At 55.2% G+C, this 27,594-nt stretch overlaps 3 protein-coding genes across 8 annotated transcripts in view; 2 read left to right on the top strand and 1 right to left on the bottom strand.

Moving 5' to 3' along the window:
• Nucleotides 1–633: 633 nt before the first annotated feature.
• Nucleotides 634–5,332, bottom strand: ATF5 (activating transcription factor 5). Its single transcript, XM_043899886.1, has 3 exons — nucleotides 5,073–5,332; nucleotides 3,519–3,815; nucleotides 634–1,963 (listed from the first exon to the last, which is right to left on the bottom strand). Exons 2-3 carry the CDS (start codon nucleotides 3,694–3,696, stop codon nucleotides 1,305–1,307), a joined length of 837 nt encoding a protein of 278 aa, XP_043755821.1. The 5' UTR covers nucleotides 3,697–3,815; nucleotides 5,073–5,332; the 3' UTR covers nucleotides 634–1,304.
• Nucleotides 4,591–27,594, top strand: NUP62 (nucleoporin 62). 2 transcript variants are annotated; one of them, XM_043899885.1, is made up of 2 exons: nucleotides 4,591–4,763; nucleotides 25,008–27,594. In XM_043899885.1, the coding sequence occupies exon 2, from the start codon at nucleotides 25,071–25,073 to the stop codon at nucleotides 26,637–26,639; it is 1,569 nt and encodes a 522-aa protein (XP_043755820.1). In that variant the 5' UTR covers nucleotides 4,591–4,763; nucleotides 25,008–25,070; the 3' UTR covers nucleotides 26,640–27,594. The 2 variants fall into 2 exon arrangements, with proteins under 2 accessions (XP_043755820.1, XP_043755819.1); XM_043899884.1 differs by lacking the exon at nucleotides 4,591–4,763 and adding an exon at nucleotides 5,014–5,147.
• The window catches only part of IL4I1 (interleukin 4 induced 1), a 33,678-nt gene continuing 11,099 nt past the window's right edge, over nucleotides 5,016–27,594 (top strand). For all 5 annotated transcript variants that reach the window (XM_043899882.1, XM_043899879.1, XM_043899877.1 and 2 more), the window contains exon 1: nucleotides 5,016–5,147. The gene's annotated coding sequence lies outside the window, so the exon portion shown is untranslated. The remainder of the gene's footprint in view (nucleotides 5,148–27,594) is intronic.

The raw sequence follows: 27,594 nt of genomic DNA, 5'->3' as shown, positions 1-27,594 counted from the left end.
GGTTGTATTAGTGGGCAGTGTCTGAAAATCACTGTATGATGCTGGCTGCCGTCTACCAGTGGCTTTCAAACTTTTCTTACCGTGATGCAAAGTAAGATATTAAATCAACATAGTGGTATTTTCTACTGTTCTATTCGTATCTTTAAACACCGGTCAGAACCCTTTAAATTGATTCCCAACTCTGTAATGGGTGCCCACCTGCATGAATTTTTTTTCCAGCTCATAAAGATTATCATGGAGAAAGTGTTAGCACCCAGATCCGACTCTCCACTACCAGGTCACCGCCCACTTACCTCCTGACTTCCCGACAGCGCAGCGCCATTGCTCTTCACCACCCGGTGCCCCATAACTGTGCTCCAGCCACCCGGCCCCTTTGGCATCACCCTTTTTGGTGACAAGGACCATGGGGAGCTGGCACCTTTGGCTATTCTTTCTTTCACTGTCTATGTACTAAATGGAAGTTAAAAGCGGGTCTTGTATCTCTACCAGTTCAGTCTCGTCTTGGCTTTGACCTTGGGTAGAAAGTCTGTGCTTGACTGTAAGGATTATGTTCTTTCCATTATTATCATTATTGTCTTTGGTGTAAGACTGCCCTCCCCCCAGCTTCTCCTTTCAAAGACAAGACGCACATAATCAGAGGAAATTCTTCCTTTTATTTCCACTCACAAAGCCCCCTTCCAAAATGATCAATCAGTCCCTGCCCTCCCGCACCTCCCCCAACACCTTCACAAAACACTGATTTCCTCCCAGAGCTAAAATGTACACCCCGTCACCCATTACCGCCACTCCCCCAGACCCCCCAAATATGCACCTGCTCTGCCAAGTCGGCTACCTCTTGGCTCCACCTCCAAATGTAGTTCCCAAGGTCACTTGGCTTGTTTTGCTCATTCCTTGGGCACCTTTCTTTGAGCCCTCCCTGACTTGGTCTCCAGATGGCTTCCCTGTTCTCCTTTGCACAGACGTTCTGCAGGGCTTCCTGGGCTCACTTCCCTGCTTGAGAGACCGGTTTTCCAAGCTCTCCCCTGCCTCCCAAATTCCCCATGGGCCTCTGTTCCTCAGATGTTACTTGAAGGGTGTAAATGCTGACTCATGCCAAACGTCTCATGATTCCGGGGGGGGGGAGGGGGGGGCGGGAAGGGAAGGCAAGAATAAAAGGGGAGGGGGAGAGAGGGAGAGGAGGGGGAGGGAGGGTTTGGAAGGAAGCTGGAGGCAGGGGGATGACTGGGGACCCTCCCCGCTCCGCCCCGGTGCCGAAGACCAGCGCCGAAGACCAGCGCCCCCGACAGCCCGAAGCCCCCGCCCGGCTAGCTGTTCCTGGTCCTCTGGCTCCGAGCCTTGTACACTTCGATAAGCAGATCCTTGACATACTGGATCTCCCGCTCCACCGACTCCGCCCTCTCCCTCAGCTCCCGGTTCCGCGCCTCCAGCCCCTGGCATTCGCCCTCCAGGGCCTCGCCCTCTGCACGCTTCCTCTGGCGGTACCTCAGAGCCGCGGACTTGTTCTGGTCTCGCTTCTTTTGCTTGCGGTCTCCTCGGCTGGTCGCAGGACTGGGGTAGGGGGCGGGCCGGGGCGGGGGCGGGGCTTGCGGAGGTGGAGGCAGGGGCGCCAACCCCGAGTCCCCCTGCCCGGCCTCACCGCGGCAGTAGATGGCCAGCAAGTCGAGGGTGTCCAGGGCAGGGGGCTGGGGGAGGTCAAAGGTGGGCAGGGGTAGGGGGAGAGGGAGGGAAGGTGCCGGCGGGGGCGGGGGCGGCGGCGGAGGTGGGGAGGATGGTGGGAGCAGAGGGGCATCGAGGAAGTAGTCTTCCATCTGCTCCAGCTCCTTCTTGAGCAGGGAAGCCATAGCTTCCAGGTCAGGTGGGGGTGGGGAAGGTGGGGGGAGGGCACCTGAGGGCATGGGGGGCTCCAGAGGGAGCAGGGCTGTAAAGTCGACCCGTTCGGTCATCCAGTCAGAGAAGCCATCTCCTGGAGGATTGCAGAGGGACAGAAAACTCCTTGATTTCCTAATCCTCCACCCAACCAGATCTCAGTCATGCCCAACTCATTCATCCCATTCATTGAGTTAAACCCCCAGCCAGCCAGCCAGTCAACCAACCAATCAACAAATCATCAAACCAGTTAACAGATTAGCCAACCAACCAACCAATAAACCAAACATCTAACCAACCCGTTAACCAACCAACCATCAATGATCCAAATGACAAAACAGTCAACCAGCCATTTCTTCAACTGTTCCAACATCCTCCTTACTGATTACCCTGCATCTCTGGTTTCTTGATTTACTCTCTGGTTTATTCATAAATGGCAAACGAGATCACATGTAAACACACCCTGTTTCATCTTTAACTACTGCAATCCCACTATGCACCAAGCATTTGGGATACACTTCCCTCATAGCTCAGTTGGTGAAGAATCTGCCCGCAATGCAGGAGACCTCCTGGGTCGGGAAGATCCCCTGAAGGAGGAAATGGCAACCTGCTCCAGTATTCTTGCCTGGGAAATCCCATGGACAGAGGAGCCTGGTGGGCTACAGTTCATGGGGTCGCAAGAGTCAGACACAACTTAGCGACTAAACCACCACCAATGAATAAAATGGGCTTCCCAGGTGGTGCTAGAAGTTAAGAACCCACCTGCCAACACGGGAAATGTAAGAGATGCAGGTTCAATCCCAGGGTCATGAATATCTCCTGGAGGAGGGAATGGCAACCCACTCCGGTATTCTCGCCTGGAGAATACCATGAACAGAGAGAGGAGCCGGTGGACTACAGTCCATAGGGCAATGAGTCAGACACAACTTGGTGACTTAGCACCGATGTCCGCAATGAATGAAATAATTCCTGCTTCAGGGGCTCTGCTTGTGCTGTTTCCTGCACCTGAAAAGCTCTCCCCTTGGATCTTTTTACAGGTCATTCCTTACCACTCCTTAGGTCTCAGCCAAAATGTTACTGACTGGGAGAGGGCTTCTTGGCTCCCCCCGCCAAACTTGTCCTCGTTGTCATTTTTATTTTTTTTTTTCTCATTGCCATTTTTAAACTCAGCTAAGTGTTTCCCACTTATTCCCATGCATATTTTAATTTGTCTCTTGCGTATCTCCCCAGTGAAGAGTGTGCGCTCCAAGAAGGCAGGGATCATGTCAGTCTTGTTCCCAGCTGTATCCCCTAAAACAGTGCCTGACATATTATGCTGTTGTTGTTGCTTAGTTGTTCAGCCATGTCCAACTTTTTGTGACCCCATATACTGTAGCCCACCAGGCTCCTCTATCTATGGGATTTTCCAGGCAAGAATACTGGAGTGGGTTGCCACTTCCTTCTTCAGAGTTTCTTCCCAACCCAGGGATTGAACCTATGTCTCCTGTGTCTCCTGACTTGCAAGCAGATTCTTGACCTGCTGAGCCAGGTCAAGTCAGGTCATTGGGGAAGCCCTATTATAGGTACTCATTAAATATTTATCAAATGAATGAATTCTTTCTTCTCCCCTCTCCCGCCAGCTCACCCCAATTCCATTCTTCACCTGCTCTTACCTGCCAGGGGCTCTCCCCCCCCTGGAAGCCCGCCCTCCAGGGCTCCCCCAAGGACCTCATAGGGGCCCAGGGGGGCAGGGGCCAGGGGGAGTTTCCCATAGTCTACGAGCCAGCCCAGCCCACTAGCTGGGAGCAGGGTCCTGTCCAGCTCCAGCCCCAGGGTCGCCAGGAGTGACATGGCTGCAGCACGGGCGCGGGGCACCGATGGCAATGGAAGACGCTGCACCAACAGCTGGGAGGAGGCTCTGGAGGTTGCTCAGCTGGGCGAAGACAGGCACCAAGGCAAAAGTGGAGGACCTACAAGTGTGACACCGAAAGTGAGTGGGTCAGGATCAGCCTCACCTACTGTTGCCAAAGGCACAGGGAAACCAAGCCAACCCCACCCCCAGACCCTTTCAGAATTCTAAACCTGTCCTTTCCTCGTATCTGAGCCCCACCCACTCCCAAGGGAATTCTCTTTACGCTTGGCTTATTTCTCAGAATTCCCAAGACCCAATCCTTCCAATACAGAAACCTAATGGTCTCCCAAGGGAATTTCCTTAAAGTCCTTCCCACTTATCCTGTAATATTCCCTTTCATTAAAAAAAAAAAAAAACACCACGCTCAATCCCAGGGGAATTTTCTTCCAGTCACACCTCTTCCTCTAAAATATAACTTTTAGGCCCCACACCCTCCCTAGAGTCCAGCTCAAATCTGTTCCCATGGGAATTCCCCCTTGTCCCGCCCGGTCGTCAAAGTTATCCGTTCAAATCGCCGTCCTCCCTTTGAATTTTGGGGCTGCTTGCCACTGTCTCTCGAAGTCCCACCCCCACGGTTTACTTTAGCTCCACCTCTCCCTGAAGATTCCCCAGAGGCCCCGCCTCTTTCTCAAGCAGAAACCCCACCCCCCCCTCAGCAAAAGGTTTTGTTAGCCCCGCCCCTTCCACAATGGGTAACCCCGCCCCAACCCCGTCCTCGGCGACGCCTCTTACCCTAGCTCCGCCCCCTAAACCAGTCGTTTTTAATCCCCGCCTTCTCCCCTGTCAATCTAAACCAGTCCCCGCCCCAGCACGTGCCTAAATGAAAGGGAGAGAAGATGAGCTCTGCGCCTGAGCAAAGTGGGAGGCGGCTCTCTCGCTGAAGGCTACAGCGCATGCGCCATCTCCGGAGCCGCGCCATAGCTCCCTCTAGCCACCGCCCTCATGGGGCCCAGTGTGCCTGTGCAGCTGCTTAATGCCCGCCCTTTGCGCAAAAATACAGCCTCAGGTGGGCAAGCTGCGCATGAGCAATCGCTCGCAGACGGTCGGGGCGGGGGGGAGGCCACCGTGTCTGGGAACTAGTGCGCAGGCGCACACGCACGTGGGCTATCTTCTTTAAACACCAATTGTCTGGAAGAACGCACCCGCCCGAGTGCGCATGCTCCGTCGCGCGAGAACGCGCGTCTTCCCTCTTCTGCGCCTGCGCGACCGTGATCCCTCAGTCTCCCCACCCCTCCCCCAGACTCAGTCGCGAGGGCCGCGAGCTTCGAAAGGGCGGGAAAGGCGGTTGGAGAGGGAGGGGCGAGCGGTTACTCACTCCATGGCTGCGCAAAGAAGAGGCGGCGGCGGCCTCGGCTGAAGAGAGAAGGCAGGAGCGGAGAGCGCAGGCGCGGTGAGCGCGGAGACTGGCCGGGGGCACAGAGGGGTCGCGGCTACAGAGCCATGGCCGAGGATACGCGGGCGGAGGCGGCGTGGCGGTAGCGTGAGGAAAGACCGTGATCTGAGGATGGGGAATGAGGCGGCCCCCGGGACTGGGCACAGATATACGGCGGACGGCGCAGCACTGCCTGCGCGGATCCTTCCGCGCCCCGCCCCGCGTGGCCCCAACCCGGAGGCGGGCCTGCACCCCTACCCTCGGGAATCGGATCCCGGTTTTCGATCCCGGGGGTTCAGGTCTCTCCTTCCCCTGACCCGTGGATCTAGCCCCGCTTTTCTCCCTAATCCGGGGGTTCTGACCCACCCTTCTCTCTGACTCTGGGATCCGGTCCTCTGCTCCCTCTGATTCTGGTGACCCGGTAACCCCTCTTCCCCGACACTCGCGCCAGTTCATTTCTCCTTTCCTTTCCCCTGCTTCGCGAATTTCCGGCCAGCCACATGCTACTCTCTTCATTCTTCAACTGCCGTACCACTCTGAGAACCTTTCCTGTGGCTTAGAACCTGGCGTGAGTCACAGAGCGCGCTCTATTCAAATCACAGGCCGGCGAAGGTGGCCTTGGGCAAATGACCTGAATTCTCTAGCAGCCTAGATAGGGGACTATCTGTAAAATGCGGAGAATAATCAACTCTACCTGGTGGGGTCATTAGTGAGAATCAAGTAAGTCGACGCCTGTGAAACTGAGATCCCACTTAATACATGCTCGCTCAACCTCGTATTGTGAGCAGGAAGGAATCCTGGGGCCCGGTGTCACCCCTTCCAACCCCCCTGGCAGGAATCCCAGACGCTAGACCATCCAACACTTGCTAAAAGGCGATCCTTGTGTCTCCTTTACCTCCTCCAAGGTAATTCCCAGCCATCCCCGCCCTTTCCCATTCACAACATGGACGCTTAGCCCCATCTTGTTGCAGGGAGTCAGTTATCGCCCTCAGGCTTATTATCTTTTCTCTGTCTCCTGCCCACCTATCCTCAACGCTTATCCTCAGCATTCCTTTCAGGCCAGTTGGTTCCTTCTTTTGTCCATACCCCCCACCTAGACTCCCTTTCAGATTGTCCTCTACCTCAGCTCCCCCACCCCCCCACTATCAGTCATGCAGGTCTGCCAGAAATAGGAAGATCTGTAATCCATTGCTCAAAGAGATGGGACTTCCTGGTCATCCCCTCCTGGTGCGCTGGACCCTCCCAACCCAAGTGGTTGTGGGTCTTTCCTGTGCTGTAGAAACCCGTCCTTTATCCACCTCCGTTCATCCACAGCAGGACGTTACACCGGGACTTGAGCTTTTCCGAGTGCTTATGAGACTGAATCAGGATCCAGAGAAGGCAGGGGACCTTGATCTTGAGAGTTATCTGAGAATGAAGACATGCAGGCTTTTTTTTCTTTTTTTCTTCCTTCAAGTTCAGGTGCCCTTTTTTTTTTCTTCCAGATTTATTGGGATATGATTGACTTGTAGCACTGTGTAAGCTTAAGGCGTACAGCATAGTGATTTGATTGAACATACCTCATAAATTGATTACTAAGTGTAGTGAACATCTATTATCTCCTACACATACAAAACTGAAGAAATAGAAAAAAATACATCTGTTTTCCTTGTGATGAGAACTCTTAGGATTTACTCGTGTAACAGCTTTCATACACAACATGTGGTAGTATTAATTAGGTTTATTGTATACTGCATCCCTAGTACAGGCTACTCTTGCATACAGGAAGTCTTTCTTGGGATCTGACCACATTCTCTTAGATTACTTTATCCACTCTGCTTGTATTTCAGCTCTTGCCCTATAGGGGCTGTTTTTACCAAGGAAACAGTAATGGTTAAGAGCGCGGACTCTGGAGCCAAGTTGTTGGATTCAACCCTTGACTACACCTGGCTTACTAGCTTACTGGCAATTTCCCTCCATGTGTCTTGCTTTCCATTAATAGTTCCAGAATCAAATATGGAGTTAATAGAAACGTGCTAATGGCCAACGTGTGTGGCCATCAACAGTACTTATTTCTTAGTATTGTTTTGAGGATTAAATGAATTAATCCAGGTCAGGTGCCCTTGGACTAGTGCCTGGCCCAGAGTGAGGTGTTACATAAGGGATTCATTGTTGTTATTAAGGTGGATATGTTTTATCTCCAGTGCCCAGCAGTAGTGCTTCTAAAGGTCTTTTAAGTAAGAAGTAAGGACTGACTCCTCCGTGTTGAGTACTAGGAGGTGGGATTGGGGGAGACCATTGGACAGGCCACTGGCAGCAGGGGGGCACAGTCATCCCCCAGTCTTCTCTTTATCAGAAGACCTTCTAGATTATAACTGGTAGACTAGGTAATTTTTCTTTAAATAAACTTTTTATTTTGGAATAATTGTAGATTGACCACAAAGCAGCAAAGACAATATAGAGAGTTCCCGAGGAACCCCTCACACAGTCTCCCCACCGTGGGCATCTTGTGTTATACTGGTGTGTTTGTCACAACTCAGGAGGCAATGCTAGTCTTTCTGTGACCTACCCCCTCGCCCACCCTATCTTCTGATTTCACCTGTTGTTCCCTAACCCCTTCCTTTGTTTCAGGATCCCCCCAGGATGCCGAATTACACTTAGTTTTCACGTCTCCTCAGCAACCTCTGGTCTGTCAAGGCGTTTCAGACTTTTCTTGTCTCCTGTGACCTTGATGTTTCTGAAGAGTGCAGGTTGGATATTCTGTGGACTGTTCCTCTATTTGGTTTTGTCTCATAGACTGGGACTCGGAGAAGGAAATGGCAACCCACTCCAGTATTCTTGCCTAGAGAATCCTGTGGACGGAGGAGCCTGATAGGCTGCTGTCCATAGGGTCGCACAGAGTTGGACACAACTGAAGCGACTTAGCATGCATGCATGCATGCATTGGAGAAGGAAATGGCCACCCACTCCAGTGTTCTTGCCTGGAGAACCTCAAGGACAGGGGAGCCTGGTGGGCTGCTGTCCCTGAGGTCGTACAGAGTCGGACACAACTGAAGCGACTTAGCAGCAGCAGCAGCATAGACTGGGACTCTGGGGTTTTGAGAGGGTGGTCAGGTCAGATAGTTTGTTAATATACCAGTTGCTTGCAGTTTGCTGACTGAGAAGACCCTGGCCGGGCGGTCCCTGCCCCATGTGCCTCTTTCTCTCTCCAGCTGGGTCCCACAGAATTGAGTCCTGGTGCCAGTCACCCTGCCCACGCGGCCTGACTCAGCCCTGCAGAGCGGGTGCCAGCAAGCACTCTGAGCTCCTAGCCCTTGCCAGCCTATTCAGCTTCTGGGCAGTGGGTCATCAGTGGTGCTTGTGAGCCCAGGTGTTGGCACCCTGCGCCATCTCCCCACACCCACCCCTCATCTGGATCCATGGTCCTCCCGGGACTCAGATGACTCCGCCTCCCCCAGCTTGGCCACATACTTGGGGTCCAGCTGCCCCCCGGCCCTTCAGCTCCTGAGCTGAGGCTGGGAGCCTGGGTGGGGCTGCTGGGGACTCTTTTTCATTGCGGAGGAGCCAGGCTTGGGGAGTGAGGTGGCAGTTGCAGGGAGGTTGCGTCACCCTGGCTCTTTGATGGGGAGGGGGAGTGGGGGGGTTCTCTGGGGGCCGGCTGCACACCTGGCAACGGTTAGGAAGCCCTGGATTGGGGAGACGCCCCAGTCCAGTAAGGGAGGGGATTAGGGAGGAGGAAGGAGAGCCTGTGCAGAAGCCTGGGAATCAGGCTCGATGCCAGAACGGGGCTCAGATCACAGAGGCTGACCCAAGGGGCTCGCAGGGGGCAAGGCGGAGGCCCAGAGGGGCGAGAGGAATTGTGCAGGGCCACACTGCTGGTTAGAGCCCAGCCCCTGCCGCACACCTTCCAAAGGCCTGCAGGCCCCAGGGAGAGCCTGTCTCCTCTCAGACATGTGGGGTCCCTGACCCCCAGCTCAGGACATAGCCTGCTGGGAGGCAGCTGGACCTGGACCTTCACCTCATGTCTGCTGCTGCTTACTACTGCCAAATTCTGGTGGTTGTCACCTGCCCTTCTCCAAGCCCCATGCCCCATAGGAGGCTCTCCTTGCCTGTTCTATGGCAGAACCCGCTGCTTTCCCAATCAAGATGACAGCCTGGTGTGATGGGAGAAGCACTGGGTCTCCATCAGATGGACCCAGGTTTCAGTCCCGCACACATGTCACCTGATCCTGGCCAAGGGTGCCGTCGTGGCCCTGACTGCTGGGCCTCTGCTTCGTTCTTAGAAGTGGCTCTGGTGGCTCCTTGGCCTTTTGATCAGGGGAAAGGTGGCTCAGAGCATTGTCTCTGGAGCCAGCCTGCTAGATTCACATCCCAAGTCCGCTGCTTCTTTGACCCTCAGCAGGTGGCATCTTCTCTCTGTGTGACTCAGTTTCTTCATCCATAAAATGGGGATAAGATCACCCACCTCATAGGCTTATTGTGAGGATTAAATATGTAAATGTATGTAAAATTTCTAGAAAGGGGTCTGCCTGCCTAAGTATGAGCGTTATTTCTCTCCAAGGCTTGGGTACTGAGGGGATTATGTGAAATGCTGTAGGTAAAGCCCAGCACTTACTCACGGCCAGCCCGTGGTCGTTTCTCTTCCTATTCCTACCACACTTCGGTCTGCTTTCAGAGCCCCTCGAAGGCAGACGTCTGTGTACCTGTTTCCCTGAGCACTTAGAGCGTGAGTCAGGACCCTCCTCATTCCCAGGAATTGTTCCTCACAGCCCCCAGCCCTCTGCTGCGGCCTCACGAGGCATCGAAACTTTTTTTCCTGGCTGCGCCACGAAACATGCAGCCTGTTAGTTCCCCAACCGAGGACTGAACCCACGCCCCACCCCCTGCGGCGGGAGCAGAGTCCCAACCCCGGACCACCAGGGAAGTCCCACATCAGTTCCTTTTCTGGCTTTGCTGGGCCTTTGTTGGAGGGCGTGGGTTTCTCGTTGCAGTGGCTTCTCTTGTTGAGGAGCATGGGCTCTGGGGCGTGTGGGCTCAGTAATTGGGGCGAGTGGGCCTAGTTGCTCCAGGGCATGTGGGATCTTCCTAGACCAGGGATTGAACCTGTGTCTCCTGCATCGGCAGGCGGATTCTTTACCGCTGAGCCACCAGGGAAGCCCTCAAATCAGTTCCTTTAAGAATGAGTTGCTGAGGGGCAGAAACTGGGGAATTCAATTCTGTGTTCCCTGAAGAGGACCTTGGGCAGCTGTCTAGATCATGCAGGCCAGGAGCAAGGGTTGGGAGTGGGCGTCCTGGCAAACAGGGACAGGAAGGCCAAGGCCAGTTCAGCTGGGGAAAGGGCAGTGCAGGGGCCAGGCACGCAGCACAGGTCTGCCGCGTGGCCTGGCGGCTCAGAGTCCTCCAAAGCCCCTTCTCTTGGTGGCTTCAGACAACACACATCGATTCCCTTTCCCTTCTGGAGACTGGAAGTCTAAAAAGGGTTTTTCTGAAACAGTGATCCCCAGTCTTTTTGGCACCAGGGACGGGTTTCGTGGAGAACAACCCCTCATCTCCCGCTCTGCAGCCTGCTTCCTAACAGGCCACAGCCTGGTACAAGTCCATGGCGCAGGGGTTGGGGACTCCTGTTCTCAAGGCTCTAGGGGAGAATCCATTTTCTTGCCTTTGGGCCCTTGTGAGCACTCTGGGGCACACCCCAATAACCCAGAATAGTGTCTTCATCTCAAGGTCCTGAGTATAACGTCTGTGAAGTCCCTTTGGCCATATAGGGTAACATACAGATGCTAAGGATTAGGATGGGGACATAGCCATCCCAACCACACCTCCCTCTCAGAGCCTCAGTTTCCTCAGAGCTACAGGCTGCCAGCCCTGGGATGCCCCTCCATCACGTGTGTGCAGAGACTGGTCAGGGCAAACTGAAGGTAATTGGCAACACAGTACCCTGGCCCTTAGGACACTCGCTTCTCCCCATGTTCCGCATCAGTGGAACAGGGACAGGAGCAGAGTGGAGGACCCAAGAGAGTGCAGGAAGGCCTCGGACGACGCCATCCCCGTGGGCACACGTGCCAGCCTGGTGGTGCGGAGCTTCAGGCTTTACAGAAATGAGAAACCTAGACCTTTCTACAAGGTCCAAGTTTTAAAAGGTTCGTGAATCACAGAAACCCCAGTGAACTGCGAGTGTGGAGAAGTGGGGGCCAAGGGCCCTCCCTGGCCTTTGCGTGCAGAGTCGCCCCGTCACACACCCCAAAAATATGTCCTCCTCTGCCAGGGCAGAGAACAAAAGACACTGAAAATTCCTCAGGGCAGGGTCACCACCACCGGCCTGCCTGACCCAGATTGAAAGAGTGCCAGCCTCATTCAGACGCTGCTGGGTCCTGTGTAAAGTCGTGGAGGGCAGTGTTTGTGGAGAGCAGGGAAAGGGGTCTCTGGAGTCATCTAGGAGGCTTGGAGGCCTCCGTCAGCCGTCCGTACCCCCAACCAGCTGCCACCACGGACACGTGTAGTTAAACTTTGGGTTTCCTGCTTGTTGCAGTTGGGGTGCCCACCTTGGGGGCCCATGGGGCATCTCAGGAAGGGGCTGTGGTCAAGGGGACTTCTAGGGGCTGGGCTGGGCTGAGTGACTGGGGAGGGTTCAGGGAGGTGGGTTTCACTCTGGATCAGAGGCCAGCAGGGAGCAGGGTCACATCTGTGACCAGTGTTGGTTATCCGTGGAGCCAGTGCCATGCTGAATGAAGAAGCGGCTGTCAGCTCTGAGTCAGGAGGGTGGTGTTGGGTCATTTTTGTGCTTTGGACAGCGTTTGTGCTCTGGTCTGTGTTGAGCTGCGCCGTGATCCAGTGGCCCGCGTGGCCTTGCCCCGTGTATCCGTGGAGTTGTTGGTGCCCAGCAGGAGAGCGCCCGGCGGCTGTCAGGGCTGCTCATCCCTCTCTCAGCAGACAGCCTCGTCCTGCCCAATGGGGGTGGGCGTGGGGGCCACCTGTACCCCGCCCTGGGGTCTTCGAGCTCAGAGGAAAGGAGTGAGGCCGAGAGAAGGCAGCCGGCACTGCTGGATGGCCAGTCACGGGGGGAGCCAGGGTGGAGGCCGGGGCAGGGGAGCTCAGCGGGGAAGCGTCACAGACCCGTGAGGATGGCCCCGTGGGGGTATCTGCGGGCCAGCAGGGCCCTGGACCTCAGACCTGTTAGATTTGCTGAGGAGTCTTTTGTCCTTCTCCTGCCCACTCCCACCCAGAGCAGGAGTAGGCTCCCCTTCCCTCAAGGTCTCTAGGTGTCCAGCCTGCAGTGGGGAAACGGACAGCACTGAACTGGATTTGAGAGTGAAACCCGAACCACTGAACTAGTCTGGAAGGTGACGAGATGGCCTGGAATGTCGTCAGGGAGCAGGAAGGGGTACTGGATGTAGCAATAGAGGGAGCATTGCGTGGTGGTGGAAAAGGTCCGTCTGGAGAGGCTCCTGAGGCCCCAGTTCAGCTCTGGGCGGCCTCATTCAGTGCTACCGCCTGGGCGACTCTGGGCGAGTTACTGAAGTTCTCTTGCCTTCAGCTTGCCTGTCTGTAAGATGGAAACGCTGGTGGTTCTGCTCTTTGGGTTGTAGTCAGTACAGGTCAGGGTTTCCCAGGTGACTGAATGGTAAAGAATCTACCTGCCAATGCAGGAAATGTGGGTTCGGTCCCTAAGTCAGGAAGATCCCCTGGAGGAGGAAATGGCAACCCACTCCAGTATTCTGATCTGGGAAATCCCATGGACAAAGGAGCCTGGCGGGCTACAGTCCGTAGGGTTGCCAGAGAATGGGCCGCGACTTAGCAGGGACACACAACAGTACAGGTGAAGCAGAGCGGACAAGGCCCAAGCTAAGTGTCCGGAAATGGTAGCGCGGCAATTGCTGCCAGGGACACGGAGGGGCTGTGGTTGGTTCTAATCACAGAGTCACAGCCACCCCGCCTCCCACCTCTGGTGGTGGTTACCTGGTTCCCAGAGACACCATCTCCATGCCAACTGCCTCTGCCACAACCTCCCTTTCCCTCCCTCCCCCAGTGACATCACTGCCTCTCCCCTGGGACGCGGGTGTTGGTTGCAGGAGGGAGGCTGGCAGGGGGAGCACAGGGCCGTGGATTTCTGTCTACCTGCAAGCACACACGTGTCATAAAGCCCCCAGCCCTGGCAAGTCTCCCTCTCCGAGTCTTGTCTGGGTGGTCTCTCTGCTCCAGGCTGTGTTTCCACTGGAGCCCCCTGCTGGCCTCAGCTGACTGGAGCTTTCTCCAGTCTCCTCCCCAGCCTGTTCTCAACCAGCTTCACTCATCCCCAGAAGAAAACACAGTCCCGCCTTTAGAAGCATCTCTTCCCAGCCCCTCCTTCTCAGCCCCTCCCTGGCATCCCATGCTTGGTTGCTTTGTTTAATGGCTTTATTGAAATAGTGAATAATTCACATCCATTTATTAAACTATACAAATTCAGTGGTTTTTAGTACATTCAGAGTTGTGAACCTATTACCACAATGTAATTTTAGAACATTTTTATCACTCCAGAAAGAAACCTCATACCTCTTAGCAGGCACTCCCCATGCCCCCATCTGTAGGCAGCCTCTCATCTGTTTTCTGTCTCTGTAGATATGCCTGTAATGGACATTTCATGTGAATGGGATCATACAGTAGGTGTCTAGTGCTCTAGGTTCATCCATTTTGTAGCATATATCAATAGGGTTTTTGTAAGGTTGTATAATATTCCATTTTATCCACTCACCAATTGATGGTCATTTGGGTTGTTTTTACTTTTCAGCTGTTAAAGAATACTTGTGTACTAGTTTTGTATGGACATATGTTTTCACTTCTCTTGGGAGAGGTCCAGGAGTGTAATTGCTGGATCACAGGATAACTGTGTTTAAGGAACTGCCAGACTGTTCGAAAGTGGCTGCACCGTCTTACACCCCCACTAGTGATGAGTGAGGGCTCAGATTACCCCAAGGCTTGCTGTTATCGGCCTTTTTTATTATTGTCATCCTAGTGGCATCAGTGAGCTGGTATCTCAGTATGGTTTTGATTTGCATTTCCCAGTGGCTGAGGATGCTTTTCCAGTGCTTATCAGCCATTTATTTGTATACCTTCTTCGGCATCCTGTGGTTTTGACACAGGGCATCTTCCACTGTTCCTCAAGGCAGCAGACCCTTGCCCATCTGAGCTTTGGCCTGAAATGAGCTACTGATCTAACCTCTTCTCACGCTAACTCTTCCACATCCTTCAAAACAGATTTAAACATCCTTTCCTTCCCTAGGACGGTGTCCTTGCCCCTCCCCTGAGCTTCTAGTAGGTTCTCACCAAAGCCCTTGCGCAGTGTCTACCATGCCATCCAATAATCTGTCTCTCTGTTACCCTCAGTAAGCTCTGAATTAGAGCACAGGGACCTTTTTTTTGACCCTGACTTCGACATTTATGTTGACACTGAGCAGATTTCTTAACTCTGGAAAGATGCTAATGGTACCTACCCCATGGTAGGAACATCGTAGAGCTACACCAATTAGTATGTGAAGAGCACTTGGAATAGTACCTGGCGCAAAGCAACCTGGCCCTGTTTACTCGATGAACAGGCGTTTGCTGAGTGCCTGCAGGGGCCCGCAGCTGTCCCAAACATTGGGGTGCAGCAGTGGAGACACAGGCCCAAATCCTGCCCTTCGTGGAGCCCACTTCTAACGGGGAGACAAACACCAAATGAGATCTATAATGGAATGTATCGTATTTCAGGTGGTGCTGGGCTCCTAAGGATAGCCAAGGGAGCCATCACTGAGGAGGTGGCAGTTCACATTTTAGCAAAGACCTGAAGGAGGTAAGGGAGTAAGCCACGGGGCGAGAGCAGCAGGTGCAAAGGCCCTAAGGAAGAGTGCGCTAGGCGTGTGTGAAGGGCGGCAGGAAGGCTTGTGGGACCGGAGCGGCATGATGGAGGCACGGGGCGTTAGAGGTCGGCGCATGGGCACCTCTTGGTCATTTGGGAGTGATGCTGCTGAGAACATCTGCGCACAAGTTTTTGTTTGAGTAGCTGTTTTCAATTCTGGTAGCTTTTCCTTCATCACGTTTATAACACTCTCAGGTTTTGAGGACAGGTGGCCATGCCATGTTGTCTTTTGTTTGCCCAGTTCAAGGCCTTTCTTGTCCCAAGTCTGAGTGGATGTTTGTTGACTGAATGAATGAGGTATGTTTGTGGATTATCCACACACGCGGCACATAACAGCACTTAATGGCTGGTGCGTTTATCATTATTTTTTAATAAATGCGGTTGGTACACCAGATTGGCAGAACTTTCCTAACTTCGGGTGCTGACAGGTTGTAGGGAAATGGTTGTCTCAGGCACTGCCAGTTAGAATAAAGCAGATATAGGCAAGCTGGGGAGTAGTTTGGTTGTCCCTAGTAAAACCAAGATGCAAATATGTGGCCAGTAGTTCTTCTTCTGGGATCTGCCCTGGAAGAGTGTCTGCGCCTGTGCCTGAGAAAGCATGAGTGAGTGTGCTTGTTGGGAGTATTGTTTATAGTAAAGAAAAACCAGAAGCGTCCTAAATGCCCATCAGTAGTTCGGTTCAGTTGCTCAGTTGTACCCGACTCTTTGTGACCCCATGGACTGCAGCACACTAGGCCTCCCTGTCCATCACCAACTCCCGTTGCTTACTCAAACTCATGTCCATTGAGTCGGTGATGCCATCCAACCATCTCATCCTCTGTCATCCCCTTTTCCTGCCTTCAATCTTTCCCAGCATCAGGGTCTTTTCCAAGGAGTCAGTTCTTCGCATCAGGTGGCCAAAGGATTGGCGTTTCAGCTTCAGCATCAGTCCTTCCAATGAATATTCAGGACTGATGTCCTTTAGGATTGACTGGTTGGATCTCCTTGCAGCCCAAGGGACTCTCAAGAGTCTTCTCCAACACCACAGTTCAAAAGCATCAATTCTTCGGCACTCGGCTTTCACATCCAACTCTCACATCCACACGTGACTACTGAAAAAACCATAGCTTTGACTAGATGGACCTTTGTCAACAAAGTAATGTCTTTGCATTTTAATATGCTATCTAGGTTAGTCATGGCTTTTCTTCCAAGGAGCAAGCGTCTTTTAAGTTCATGGCTGCAGTCACCATCTGCAGTGATTTTGGAGCCCAAGAAAATAAAGCCTGTCACTGTTTTCCTTGTTTCCCCATCTATTTGCCATTAAGTGATGGAACCGGATGCCATGATATTAGTTTTCTGAATGTTGAGCTTTAAGCCAACTTTTTCACTCTCCTCTTTGACTGTCATCAAGAGACTCTTTAGTTCTTCTCCGCTTTCTGCCATAAGGGTGGTGTCATCTGCATATCTGAGGTTATTGATATTTCTCCTGGCAATCTTGATTCCAGCTTGTGCTTCATCCAGCCCAGCATTTCTCCTGATGTACTCTGCATATAAGTTAAATAAGCAGGGTGACAATATACAGCCTTGATGTGCTGCTTTCCCAATTCGAAACCAGTCTCTTGTTCCACGTCCAGTTCTAACTGTTGCTTCTTGACCTGCATACAGATTTCTCAGGAGGCAGGTCAGGTGGTCTGGTATTCCCATCTCTTGAAGAATTTTCCACAGTTTGTTGTGATCCACAGAGTCAAAGGTTTTGGCGTAGTCAATAAAGCAGAAGTAGATGTTTTTCTGGAACTTGCTTGCCCATTGTTAGAGGCATGGGTAAATGTGGTCTAGTCACACCACATTTTATTTATCATTCCTTCTAGCTTACTGGTTTATAGAAGCTGTAAGGAATGAAAAACCTGTTGAAAACTACAAATTGTGGAGTGACACATGCAGTATGATCCTTTGGGAGTAGAGAAAACATGTGAGTAAAATGATTTCCTCTGGCTGTGAACACGTGTGCAAGCGTATGTAGATGAAATATACGACTGCTTTTCACCAGAGTACCTCACAGGCCTGGGGACCAGGGGTGACAGATAGTGATCAGGGGACTCTTGGCTTTGTCGGTGATGGCCAAAACAAGATTTTAAAGAAAGGACTGGTGTATTGATTGTTCCATTAAAATTTAAATGTTGAATGCAGTTAGGTGGAGGGAGAAAAATCTTTCAGTACAAGAACAAGATCTTGTCTAGTCCTATTTTTTTTCCCCCTAGTCCTATAAGAGTGTTTCTAGAATCTTCCTTAAAATCTACCCTTCTGGCTGTTTCCTGACTTTTCCACACGTCTAACCTGATTTGTTTTCCCCGTGGGGATTGCCATTTCCCACCACCTGAGCTCCTTCGGGTGCAAGTTTGGGCCTCAGAAGTAAGAAGGAGAGTGTAATTGCTCATTAGTGGTGAGGTGATTGCTTGTGGTAGAGAGGCTGTTTTCCAGGGAAGAAAGGGAGAAGCAGATAGCTGAGAACCTCTGGGTCCAAGAAGCAGTTTTTGTACTAGCTGGAGGCAGTTCAAGGGGCAGGAAGCTGAGGGGTTTCTGAGAGCGCTTCCTCCGTCTAGTGAGGATGATACGTGTACGTGCTCAGTCGTGTATGACTTTGAGACCCCACGGACTGCTGCCCACCAGGCTCCTCTGTCCGTGGAGTTCTCCAAGGATACTAGAGTGAATAGCATTCCCTTCTCCGGGGTATCTTCCTGACCCAGGGATTGAAGCTGTGTCTCCTGCTATGGCAGGTGGATTCTTTACCACTGTGCCAGCTTGGAAGCACCAGTGAGGATGATAAGCCTGCTTAAAATGACCTCTAAAATATTGTCAGTACGAAAAAGAGTGCCGGAGTGCTCCTGGCTCATGCAGCCTTGTGTGCACAGCGGGAGAGAGTGCAAACTGCATTTGCTTAAATGTGTCGAAAATCTCTGGAAAGAGGCCCAAGAAACCTGAAAGCTTGTCTCCAGGGAAGAGAGGTAGCTGTGGGGGTGAGGGGGGACCACAGAGACCCCTCTTGTACCTTTTGAACATAGAACCATGTGAGCAAACTATTCACAAAAAGTATGTAATTTTTGTTTTTAAAAACACCCCCCAGCAGAACACATGTGAGCAGGCCTCCTGGGGGGTTGGTGTGCGGGGCCATTTGGGGATCTGTTCATGTGAGCAGGGCATGGCGGCAGGACAGGGGCCAGGCTTCCCACAGACCCTCCTCCCCACCCCCCGACAGGCAGGCAGGCAGGCGTGCCTCCTGGGAGGCGTCAGAGGCCTCCAGGGTGCCGTCCACACGGAGGAGCAGGCCCGCGGAAGTCAGGACCAGAGCCCCGGCCGCCTGAGGAGGTGAGAGGGCAGCTGGTCTCTGTCCTGACTCCCTGTGTGGACTCCTCATGCCGTGGAGGAGGAAGGGCCTCTAGCTAGCCGGGAGCGCCGAGGCGTCTGCTGCAGCCTGCCCGAGAGCGGGGCTCTGGTTCCTGCCTCTGGGATTGGCTGGTCCTTGCGGGCAGGGCGGTTGGGTAAAAGCCAGGCGGATTGGCCCAGGTCCCCAGCAGCTCCTGCCCGGCCCCTGGTGCTGTCTCCCCTCCGCCCCGCCCCCCCACAGCCTGGATGAGTCTTCTGTCCCTTCAGGGTCTCTCCCGTGACTTCACCCTGCACTCTGGTCGGGCCCTGCGTGCCGCCTCGCTGCTCTGGAACCTGGAACAGCTGAGACTCTGCCCCGGCTGAGGTCTGGGTAGCAGGCAGCTCGCCCCTGATCGGCTGATGTCCATTCTTGCAAGGCAGGCTCTCTGGGCTCATCTATCCCCTGAAGTTTAGAGGGGTTTTTTTTTGACTCAAGGGAGAGAGGAGATCCGATTCAAGAGAGATTTAAGAAGCAGGAGTTCGTGGGCTTGGGCCTGGCCTGTGGTGAGACAGCCCAGGGGAGGTGTGGTGGGGGCAGGCAGGGGATCCCTGCACTCACACCGCAGAGGTACCGGCCCAGCTGATGACCACTGATGTCTGATCTCCTCTCTTTTCTCTCCCCTCTCTCCTTCCCTCCTCTGGTCTCTCCGAGCCCATGGCTGCACTTCCTCCAAGTCTTAAATGAAGAGCTAATTCCACAGGGAAAGTGTAGTTGGCACAGAAGTTGCCTGTCCTGCCTGGGCCTGGCTGGGCTCGGCATTGTGGGCAGCGCCACCAAGTGGCTGTGGTCGGGATGCCAGGAGCGGTTGCTGGGTCTCTTCCCACAACTGCAATATTATTAACTGCAATAGTAGGTTTTCTGGGCTCCAAGAATGCACCAGACACAGTGCTAAGTGCTTGACACAAATCGCTGACTGTTTCATCTTCCCAGAGACCATATGATTCTGGAGCCACCATCCTGTTTTTTTCAGATGAGGAAACAGGCCCAGGAGATGAGCTTACAACTAAGACCCTAGGGCTGGGAGTGGAGGAGCAGGCGCTCGGGCCAGCAGGCTGAAGCGCCTGCCTCTCAGTGCTGGGCTGTGTCCTGCCAGGCGCTGACAGAGAGCGCGGGCTGGACGTGTCACGACCGCTGTGGGCCTACTGCCCTCCTCCCGGCCCATCGGTAACTAGACGGCCCTGGGATGGAGCCCATTGGCCGGACTCATTGCTGCCCCGAGTGAAGAAGAGTTTGTCATGAAGGAAGGAGGCGGGCTGGGGGGCGGCAGCTGCCCCGGCCTGGTGGAAAAGCCTTGTTCTGGGAGGGTCGCTCGAGCTTCTGAGGTGACAGGTGAAGGGCTGCGGGGTGTCGGCAGGAAGCAGGGTCCTCTGGCTTTGCTGCCAGTTCTCCTCCGTGACCGGCCCTTGACCCCGGCCGGCAGCCTGGAGGTGTGTCACTCCTTCGGCCACGCGTCTGCCCGAGCACCCCACTGCCCCTCTCATACTGATTTCTGACACCTGCTCACCTCCTGCGCCAGAAGGAGCTCACTTCCCTTCCGGGAACTCGGGTTTGCTGCTGTGTGGCCTTGGAGAAGTCACGGCTCCTCTCTGAGCCTGTCCCCCACCCAGGAAGGCTCGCTGTGCGGTCCCTACTGCTCCTGGCCGGTCCTGCTCGCAGCGGTGGCCCGCAGTGAGCGGCCGTCAGTGTTAGTTCCCCAGCACTGTCCTTGGTGCTGCAGATGAAGCGTGAGCAGAACAGGGACATCCTGCCCTGTGGAGCTGACCCTGCCACTCCACGAGCCCCCCTCAGTGCTCCAGGCCACCCTGCCCCTCCCTCTCTCACACGCGGCCCATCGCTGCTGGGTGTCTGACACGTCCACGGCCCAGGAGGTCGCCCCGCGGCAGAGGATGTCCAGGTTTCCAGAACCACAGCTATTCTTACCCCCTCGCCTGCAGCTGCCAGGCCCAGCACCCTCACCCCGCCCCTTCCTCAGCCCCACGCCAGGACGGGTTTCCCATTCACTTACCTTCACCAAGCTCCGCCCTTTTCCTTCTTTGTCCCCCACTCTTGTGTTAAGTTCCTGTTGCACTTGTTACACGTTGCCACAAACTTGGCAGTTTAAGATAACACAAATATTTCCGCTTGCAGTTCCCGAGATCAGAAGCCTGAGTCGGGTGCACAGGGCTGTGTTCCTTGTGTGGACCCAGGGGAGAGTCTGGGTTGTGCCTTTTCCAGCTCCCGGAGGCCACCTGCTCTCCTTGGCTCGTGGCCCCATCCTCCAGCTCCAGAGCAGCAGTGTAGCGGCTCTCAGGACATCCTTCCGGGGTCACAGTCCCTTTGGCTCACCTCTTCTGCCTCCTGATTCCATTCAGAGCCCTCGTGATCACATCGAAAGCCAGGGCCGTCTGCCCACTTGGGATCCTTAATCACATCCGTGACGTCCCTTGTTGCCACGCGAGGTCTCAGGTTCTGAGATTAGGGTTAATCTTCCCTTTTGGTCCAAGGCTGAGGTCCTCCCTTCCCTTGTATTCATTCCCAGACAGACACCCCTGTTCCGAGTATCTAAGGAAAGGGGAGCCCAGGACTCAGAACTGTGCCACCTGCCCCGGCCACCCTGGTCCCACGCTGGGACTTGTTCTGGCTGCTCTGGCCACCCTGGTTCACCCCCTCGCCCCTGTGCTGGCACCCCGCTGCCCCGCCCCCCTTGGTCTTTCCTCCAGGACACTGAGCCGCATCTGACACACCGAGGGCTTCCTCCGTGGCGTCTGTTTTTCTCCTGTCTTCCCAGACGCTCCTCTGTCTCGTCCGCAGCCGTGTCTCCAGGGCCTTGAACGTTGTCTGTGCAGAGCAGGTGCTCGCATATCCCTGTAGCATGCTCTCGGTGCCCCCCGGCCTCCGGGGATGGACCGTTTCCTGCTGTGCTGTCGCTGAACGTAGGGTAGGGCCGAGTACGTGCTGCAGTGAATAAAGCAGGTGCAGCTCGGGTTTGGAGAGGCAGAAGAACTAACGACAGGGAAGGTTGGTGAATCTGAGCGAAGGCGGCAGTGACGGACGACACAGAACCCGCGTCCTTGAAGCTGGGGATGGGCTGCGCCTGTGCGTGGGAATCCCAGACTCGGGACTGTGCAGGCACCTGGGTGTGGTTTGGAAAACAAGAGCAAGTGTGCGGCTAGATGCTCTGCCAGTAACGCCCTCAGTGACCTCGAGGCAGCCCCATGGACTAGAGAACCCGCTGCGCTGAGCACCCACCCCCAGGCCCACCTGCCCCTCTTCCCAAGAACAGCATCACTTCCCCTCAACAGCATCCGCTTCTCTTTTAGGAAAGCTGACCCCTTTGGTAACAGTGGAAAAGCCCTCATAAAGGGCAGAGGGGTTTTTGTGTGTTTTTGACCACATCTGTGAGAAACTCGCAACGTTCTGGGGGTCAGTGGTAAGTGAGCAGTAACACCCAGGACGAACTGCATCAGGATGTGTACACCACTCTTCCTGGGTCCTTGGCATCCGAGGTGTTGGAAGGAGATGAGGCATTTAATAAACAGTGAACCGTTAAACCAGACAAGACACCAGGGCGGGGGCGGGTGGGGGAGATCTTCTTTGTGGTTTCTTAATCATATAAAAAGTGAAAACTTTCTATAAATGCTTTTTGGAAAAATTTTAGCTGCAGCTCATTAATAGCAAAAGCTCTCCTGAGCACACTCTTGCGAACTGAGCTGTGTGGGTGTCCGGGCACGTCTGTCCACTCGCTGGTAACAGACTCAGCTCGAGACGGCTCTGCAGTGAACTGGGCCGGGGTCTCTTCATACCCAAACAAGGAGCCCAGCCTCATGCCTGAAAACAAGGAAGCCGTCTTGCAGCTGCTTTTAGATGAGAAGAAAATAAACATGTGAGGGAGCAGAGTGGAAGCTGGGTACAGAATGGTGGCAGTGCCCCCTGAGCAGGGCTGCCGGCCCTGTGACCGGGGGGCCCGCTTGATGAAGTAGAAATGAAGAGAGCTTTGCAGTGCGGGGTGTGGGGAGCTGGTCAGTGCCCACCTGGCAGTGGGATTGCAGCTTACCTCCGTCTGAGCCTGCCCTCCCCGATCTGGGCCATCATCCGACCTCCTTGTAGGATGGGTGTGAAACTGGCTGGGGGTGGCGTGCGGGGGTGACACTGCTGGGCACATGGCGCTGCCAGTGCCCGAGCCAGCCGCCCGCAGACCACGCTCATCTCAACCGGGGGATGGGCCACGCAGCCCGAGGCCCCGCTGCACAGTGGTAGCCGACTGTGCGTTCGTGTTAGACTTGGGGCCAGCTACCACCACAGTCTTTTCCTGAGGACATCGCAGCTGGGTTGGATTCACGGCCCCTCGGGGCTCCCTCCCTCCTTCCCCGGCTTCCAGAGGTGACAGGGCGGCCTGTGTCTGCGCGGGGACCGTGGTCGTGAGCACCGCACCCTCCCGACTCGGCCACACTCCAGGTCCGCAGTGGCCACTCCACTTTCCTAAGGAGGGCGCTGGGTCTCGGCGTCCTCAGGAGTTACAGGGTCCCCCTCATGCCCGTCAGGCACTTTGTGCTCCCCAGCTGTGTTCATTTCCTGTGCTGCTCTCACAAATACGCAAACTTAGCAGCTTGAAACGATGCACCTTTATTCTCTTGAAGTTGAGATCAGGGTCCAGAATCGGTCTCACTGGGCTGAAATCAAGGAAGGCTGGTTCCTTTTGGAGACTGCAGGGGAGATCCGTTTCCTTGCCTTTTCCAGCTTGTAAAGGCCACCCACATTGCTTGGCCTGTGGCACCATCCTCTGTCTCCAAGTTCAAGGCACGTTCCTCCAGCCTCTGCTTCCACCTTCGGGTGGTCTCTTCTGTAGTCCCATCGCTGCCTCCGCATTTCAAGATCCTTAGTCACATCTGAAAATTCCTCCTGCCACTTAGAGTCATTCATCCCCAGGTTCCGGGGAGTGGGGCCTGCATGTCTCTGGAGGGCCACGTCTTTGGTTGTGGCCGAGCATGGTGTTGGTGTTATGTCCATGTGCTGGCTCCCCTGCTGCCTTCAGCACAACCTCTGGGATCCAACGCTGCCCCACAGCCGAGACAAGGTGTGACCGAGTGCCAGCCTGGGGGAGGTTGTTTAATTCAGTCATCCCGTCTGTCCTGCTCAAATTGTGATTCTAGAACCCAGCTGCACAGGTTAGCTGGTTCTTCAGAGTGTATTTACACTATAATTCGAGGATCTTTTTCAAAAACCTAGCTTATCAATTATGTTTATTGTACAGGCAGGAATGAGCACTTGAAAACTACTGCAAATTAGCAGGGAGAGGCCATCCATGTGTAGTCCCACCAGCCAAAGACAGATCCCAGACACATCTCTGTGTATTTCTTTCCAGCCCTCCTTGTTCAGGGTTTTTCCATAGCTGAGATCACACTGCAGTAGTAAATTTCTGTTCTGCTTCTCTTTGTTGTCATTCCCAGTGTTTCTTGAGTATAGTTAAGAGGCTGTATCAGTAGATAGGATGCAGGGCTTCCCTTATATCTGATGCCCAGTCGACCCCCTAATTGGTGCCCGTGCTGGATGAGGAGCTTGGTGGATTGGACCTGGGGTCAGCTCCTAGTAGATCACCGCAGCCCCCTGAGCCCCAGTTTCCTCATCTCGGATGTGGGGACACCATCTCTGCCTCCAGACAGCAGGAGATGTCACTTACGTGAGCAGCCCGCCAGCCGTCAGTGCTTAGCCTGTGATCACTCTCCTGAAAACGCCTCTACCCAGGATGCCCTCCAACTCTTTCTTCTCCAAGTCACCTTTGAGTTTCCAGCTACCAGGTGGCTTTGCTCAGGGCTTTTTCCAATAGAAAGCAGTCACCTTTGACTGAACAGGGACGTGCTGGCTCCCGGAGCTTCTAATGAAGACCAGGCGGGGTTGGTGAGCAGGACTGGGGTTTCTGGCAGCTCTCATACTCTGCCCTCTCGCTCTTTCCTCTCTGCTCTCTCTGGCGACGCTCACTGTCCCCCGATGCTCATCCTCCGTGCCCCGCACCTGCAGGTGGGGGCGGTCTCTTGGCCAGCTCAAATCTCCGCGTCCCCTTGAAACCAGCCCCTGCGGCCAGGGGCTCCAGGTGCTCCGAGCACTCGGGTCTCCTGCCCACCCCGAGTTAGGAGGGCAGGGGACTGCGCCCGCGTGCCCTCTGTCCTCCTAAACGGCGCAGGGTGTGCCCAGACAGAGCCTTTGGCATCCAAGGCCCTGTCGTAAGCTCAGCTTCCGGGGGCTGGTCTCTGAGGTTCAGAGGGGCACTCAGGGTGGTGCTCAGCCAAATCAGCGTACCCTCCACCCACCTGCAGTCAGCAGGGAGACCTGGGGGGCAGGTCCCGAAGGCTCTTGTGTGGTTCTAATCCCGCTCACCAGAGGCGCCTGCTCTTCAGCCTCCCCTGCCCCGAGCAGTGGGCCTCCTGCTGGTGCTGACCCTGCTAGACCCCCAGGGGCAGGACTGTACTCCCTGTCCCTCTTTCCTAGTTCAGCAGGGCCTGATTAGGTTACACAGCAGGAAGAGGAGCGCCGCTTATCAGAATTGAGTCCCGTCCCCCTTCAGACCAAGCTCCATCGTGCCACTGAGGTGGTTTTTTCCAGATCTGCCGTCTGATCATGTCACTTCCCCTGCTTTGCAAATCTTCCCAAGGTTGCAGACACCGGTGGATTTGCTTTGGAGCCGGAGTAGCTGCTGTCCCCAGAGTCTGGAGCCATGAGCGGTTTTAATTTTGGAGGCACTGGGGCCCCCACAGGCGGGTTCACCTTTGGCACCGCGAAGACCGCAACGACCACGGCCACTACGGGCTTTTTTTCCTCCACGTCCGGCACTGGCAGGTTCAGCTTTGGGATTCCCTCCCAGTCAGCCGCCAGCACCCCTTCCACCAGCCTGTTCTCACTCAGCACCCAGACTCCCGCGACACAGACCCCGGCCTTCAACTTTGGGACCACGACGCCTGCAGCAGGAGCCACCGGATTTTCCTTAGGGAGCAACACCCCAAAGCTGAGCCTGGGCAGCACGGCCGCAGCCCCAGCCCCGACGCAGCCCAGCGGCTTCGGGCTCGGGGGCAGCACGCTCAGTGGTGCGGTCTCCAGCGCCAGCACGTCCGCCCAGGGCGCGGCGCCCGGCGGCTTTGTGTTTGGCTCCACCACCGCATCTGCTGCCCCGCCCACCACGTCCACGTCCGGGGGCTTCTCGTTCACGAGTGGGAGCGCATCCCAGACGGGGACCTCTGGCTTCAACGTAGGCTCCCTTGGGGGCCCGGCCCAGCCTCCAGCCCTCAGCGGGCTGCCCTTCACCGCTGCCACTCCGGCAGCTACCGGAGCGGGAGCCACCCAGCCAGCCGCGCCCACCCCCGCCGCCACCACCGCCAGCGCCGGGCCCTCGCTCTTCACCTCGCTGGCAGCCGCTCCCACCTCGTCCACCGCCACCGGGCTCTCCCTTGGCACCCCAGCGACCACTGCGGGGACAGCGGGAGCGGGGACGCTGGGCTTCAACCTGAAGCCCCCTGGAGCAGCTTCCACCACCTCCACGGCGGCAACCACCACGACCACGACTGCCGCCACTACCAGCACCACCGGCTTCTCCCTGAACATAAAGCCGCTGACTCCAGCCGGGATCCCCAGCAACACGGCGGCCTCTGGGAGCACGCCCTCTGGCCCCAGCGCAGCTGCTGGGGGGTCGGCCAGTGCCGCGCTGACCTACGCCCAGCTGGAGAGTCTCATCAACAAGTGGAGCCTGGAGCTGGAAGACCAGGAGCGGCACTTCCTGCAGCAGGCCACGCAAGTCAATGCCTGGGACCGCACGCTGATCGAGAATGGCGAGAGGATCACCAGCCTCCACCGCGAGGTGGAGAAGGTGAAGCTGGACCAGAAGCGGCTGGACCAGGAGCTCGACTTCATCCTGTCGCAGCAGAAGGAGCTGGAGGACCTGCTGAGCCCACTGGAGGAGTCGGTCAAGGAGCAGAGCGGCACGGTGCACCTGCAGCACGCCGATGAGGAGCGCGAGAAGACCTACAAGCTGGCAGAGAACATCGACGCGCAGCTCAAGCGCATGGCCCAGGACCTCAAGGACATCATCGAGCACTTGAACACGGCGGGGGGCCCGGCCGACACCAGCGACCCGCTGCAGCAGATCTGCAAGATCCTCAACGCGCACATGGACTCGCTGCAGTGGATCGACCAGAACTCGGCGCTGCTGCAGAGGAAGGTGGAGGAGGTGACCAAGGTGTGCGAGGGCCGGCGCAAGGAGCAGGAGCGCAGCTTCCGCATCACCTTCGACTGAGCCCGCTGCCCAGGGCGGGGTGGGGTTACTGTCGCGTTGTTGGGGTGCAGGGAAATACATATTTGTGTGTTTCTGTCTTTCAAACAGTTGCGCTGTTGATAGAACTGTTCTGTGGCTTGACTTTTCTTAGTGAGTAGAAAGTATTCTCAGCGCTCTGGTCCAGGCAGCAGCCTCCTTGCAGGTGTGGTTTCTCCATGGCCTAGACCTTCTCCACCTGCTACAACTACCCTCCTCCAGTTGTGCTGGAGGAGGGCTGAGCCGCCAGAGAGCCGCCTGTCTCCCAGCCAGAGCACCAGGCCTCCACTCTGCCAGACCCAGAGTCAGAGATAAGGGAAGGAGAGCTCCATCCTCACGGAGCCAGCTGCCTGGAGTGAGTGTGCGCAGTTCAAAGAAGTGGCTTGTGGATGGAGTGGACAGTGGGATGTAGGATTTCAAAGGAGAGACAGGTCAGAAGAGAAAAGAGGTCTCCCCTTGCCTGGCTGACACGCCGCATCAGCCACCCTGAAGCCGGGTCGGGTGCCGTCCTGCGGGCCGCCCCCCACGCTGAGCTTGTGACCGCACACCTTTGGTAACACTGGCCACACTAGACTGTGCAGACTACTCACTTCTCCCCTCACCACCAGGTTGTGTGCCCTGTGGGCCTGTTTCCTGTCCCCCCTGTGTGCTCAGCACAGTCCCTGTCACACAGATGAACAGTAGAGATGAGACAGCATAAAACACTTGCCCACCAAATGAATGCCTGTGGAAGTGGCCAGGGTGCCAGGGGCAGCCACAGACTTGATTCTGAGCCTCCCAGAGTCAGGGCAAACCTGGTCGGTTCCAGTGAGATCCAGTGGCCAGAAGCCAGCTGTGTCCCAGGTGTCTTTTGTGTTTGTCTTTACATTCTGCTGTACTCTCTGAAATACCTACGGCTGTATGTTGCTTTTCTAAATAAAATGTATTGTGGAATTTAAAA

Source organism: Cervus elaphus, chromosome 4, assembly GCF_910594005.1.
Source record: "Cervus elaphus chromosome 4, mCerEla1.1, whole genome shotgun sequence".
In the NCBI taxonomy this organism is placed as follows: Eukaryota; Metazoa; Chordata; class Mammalia; order Artiodactyla; family Cervidae; genus Cervus; species Cervus elaphus.
The sequence above is the reverse complement of the archived record's forward strand: the minus strand, read 5'-3'. Positions and strand labels throughout refer to the sequence as shown.

What these genes read in the sequence shown, in the direction of transcription:
- NUP62 (XM_043899885.1), top strand. Translation starts at nt 25,071, where the DNA reads ATGAGCGGTTTTAATTTTGGAGGCACTGGGGCCCCCACAGGCGGGTTC.
- ATF5 (XM_043899886.1), bottom strand. Translation starts at nt 3,696, where the DNA reads ATGTCACTCCTGGCGACCCTGGGGCTGGAGCTGGACAGGACCCTGCTC. An exon ending in GGGGGGAGAGCCCCTGGCAG is followed by an intron (nt 1,964 to 3,518) that starts GTAAGAGCAGGT and finishes GCAATCCTCCAG; the next exon opens with GAGATGGCTTCTCTGACTGG.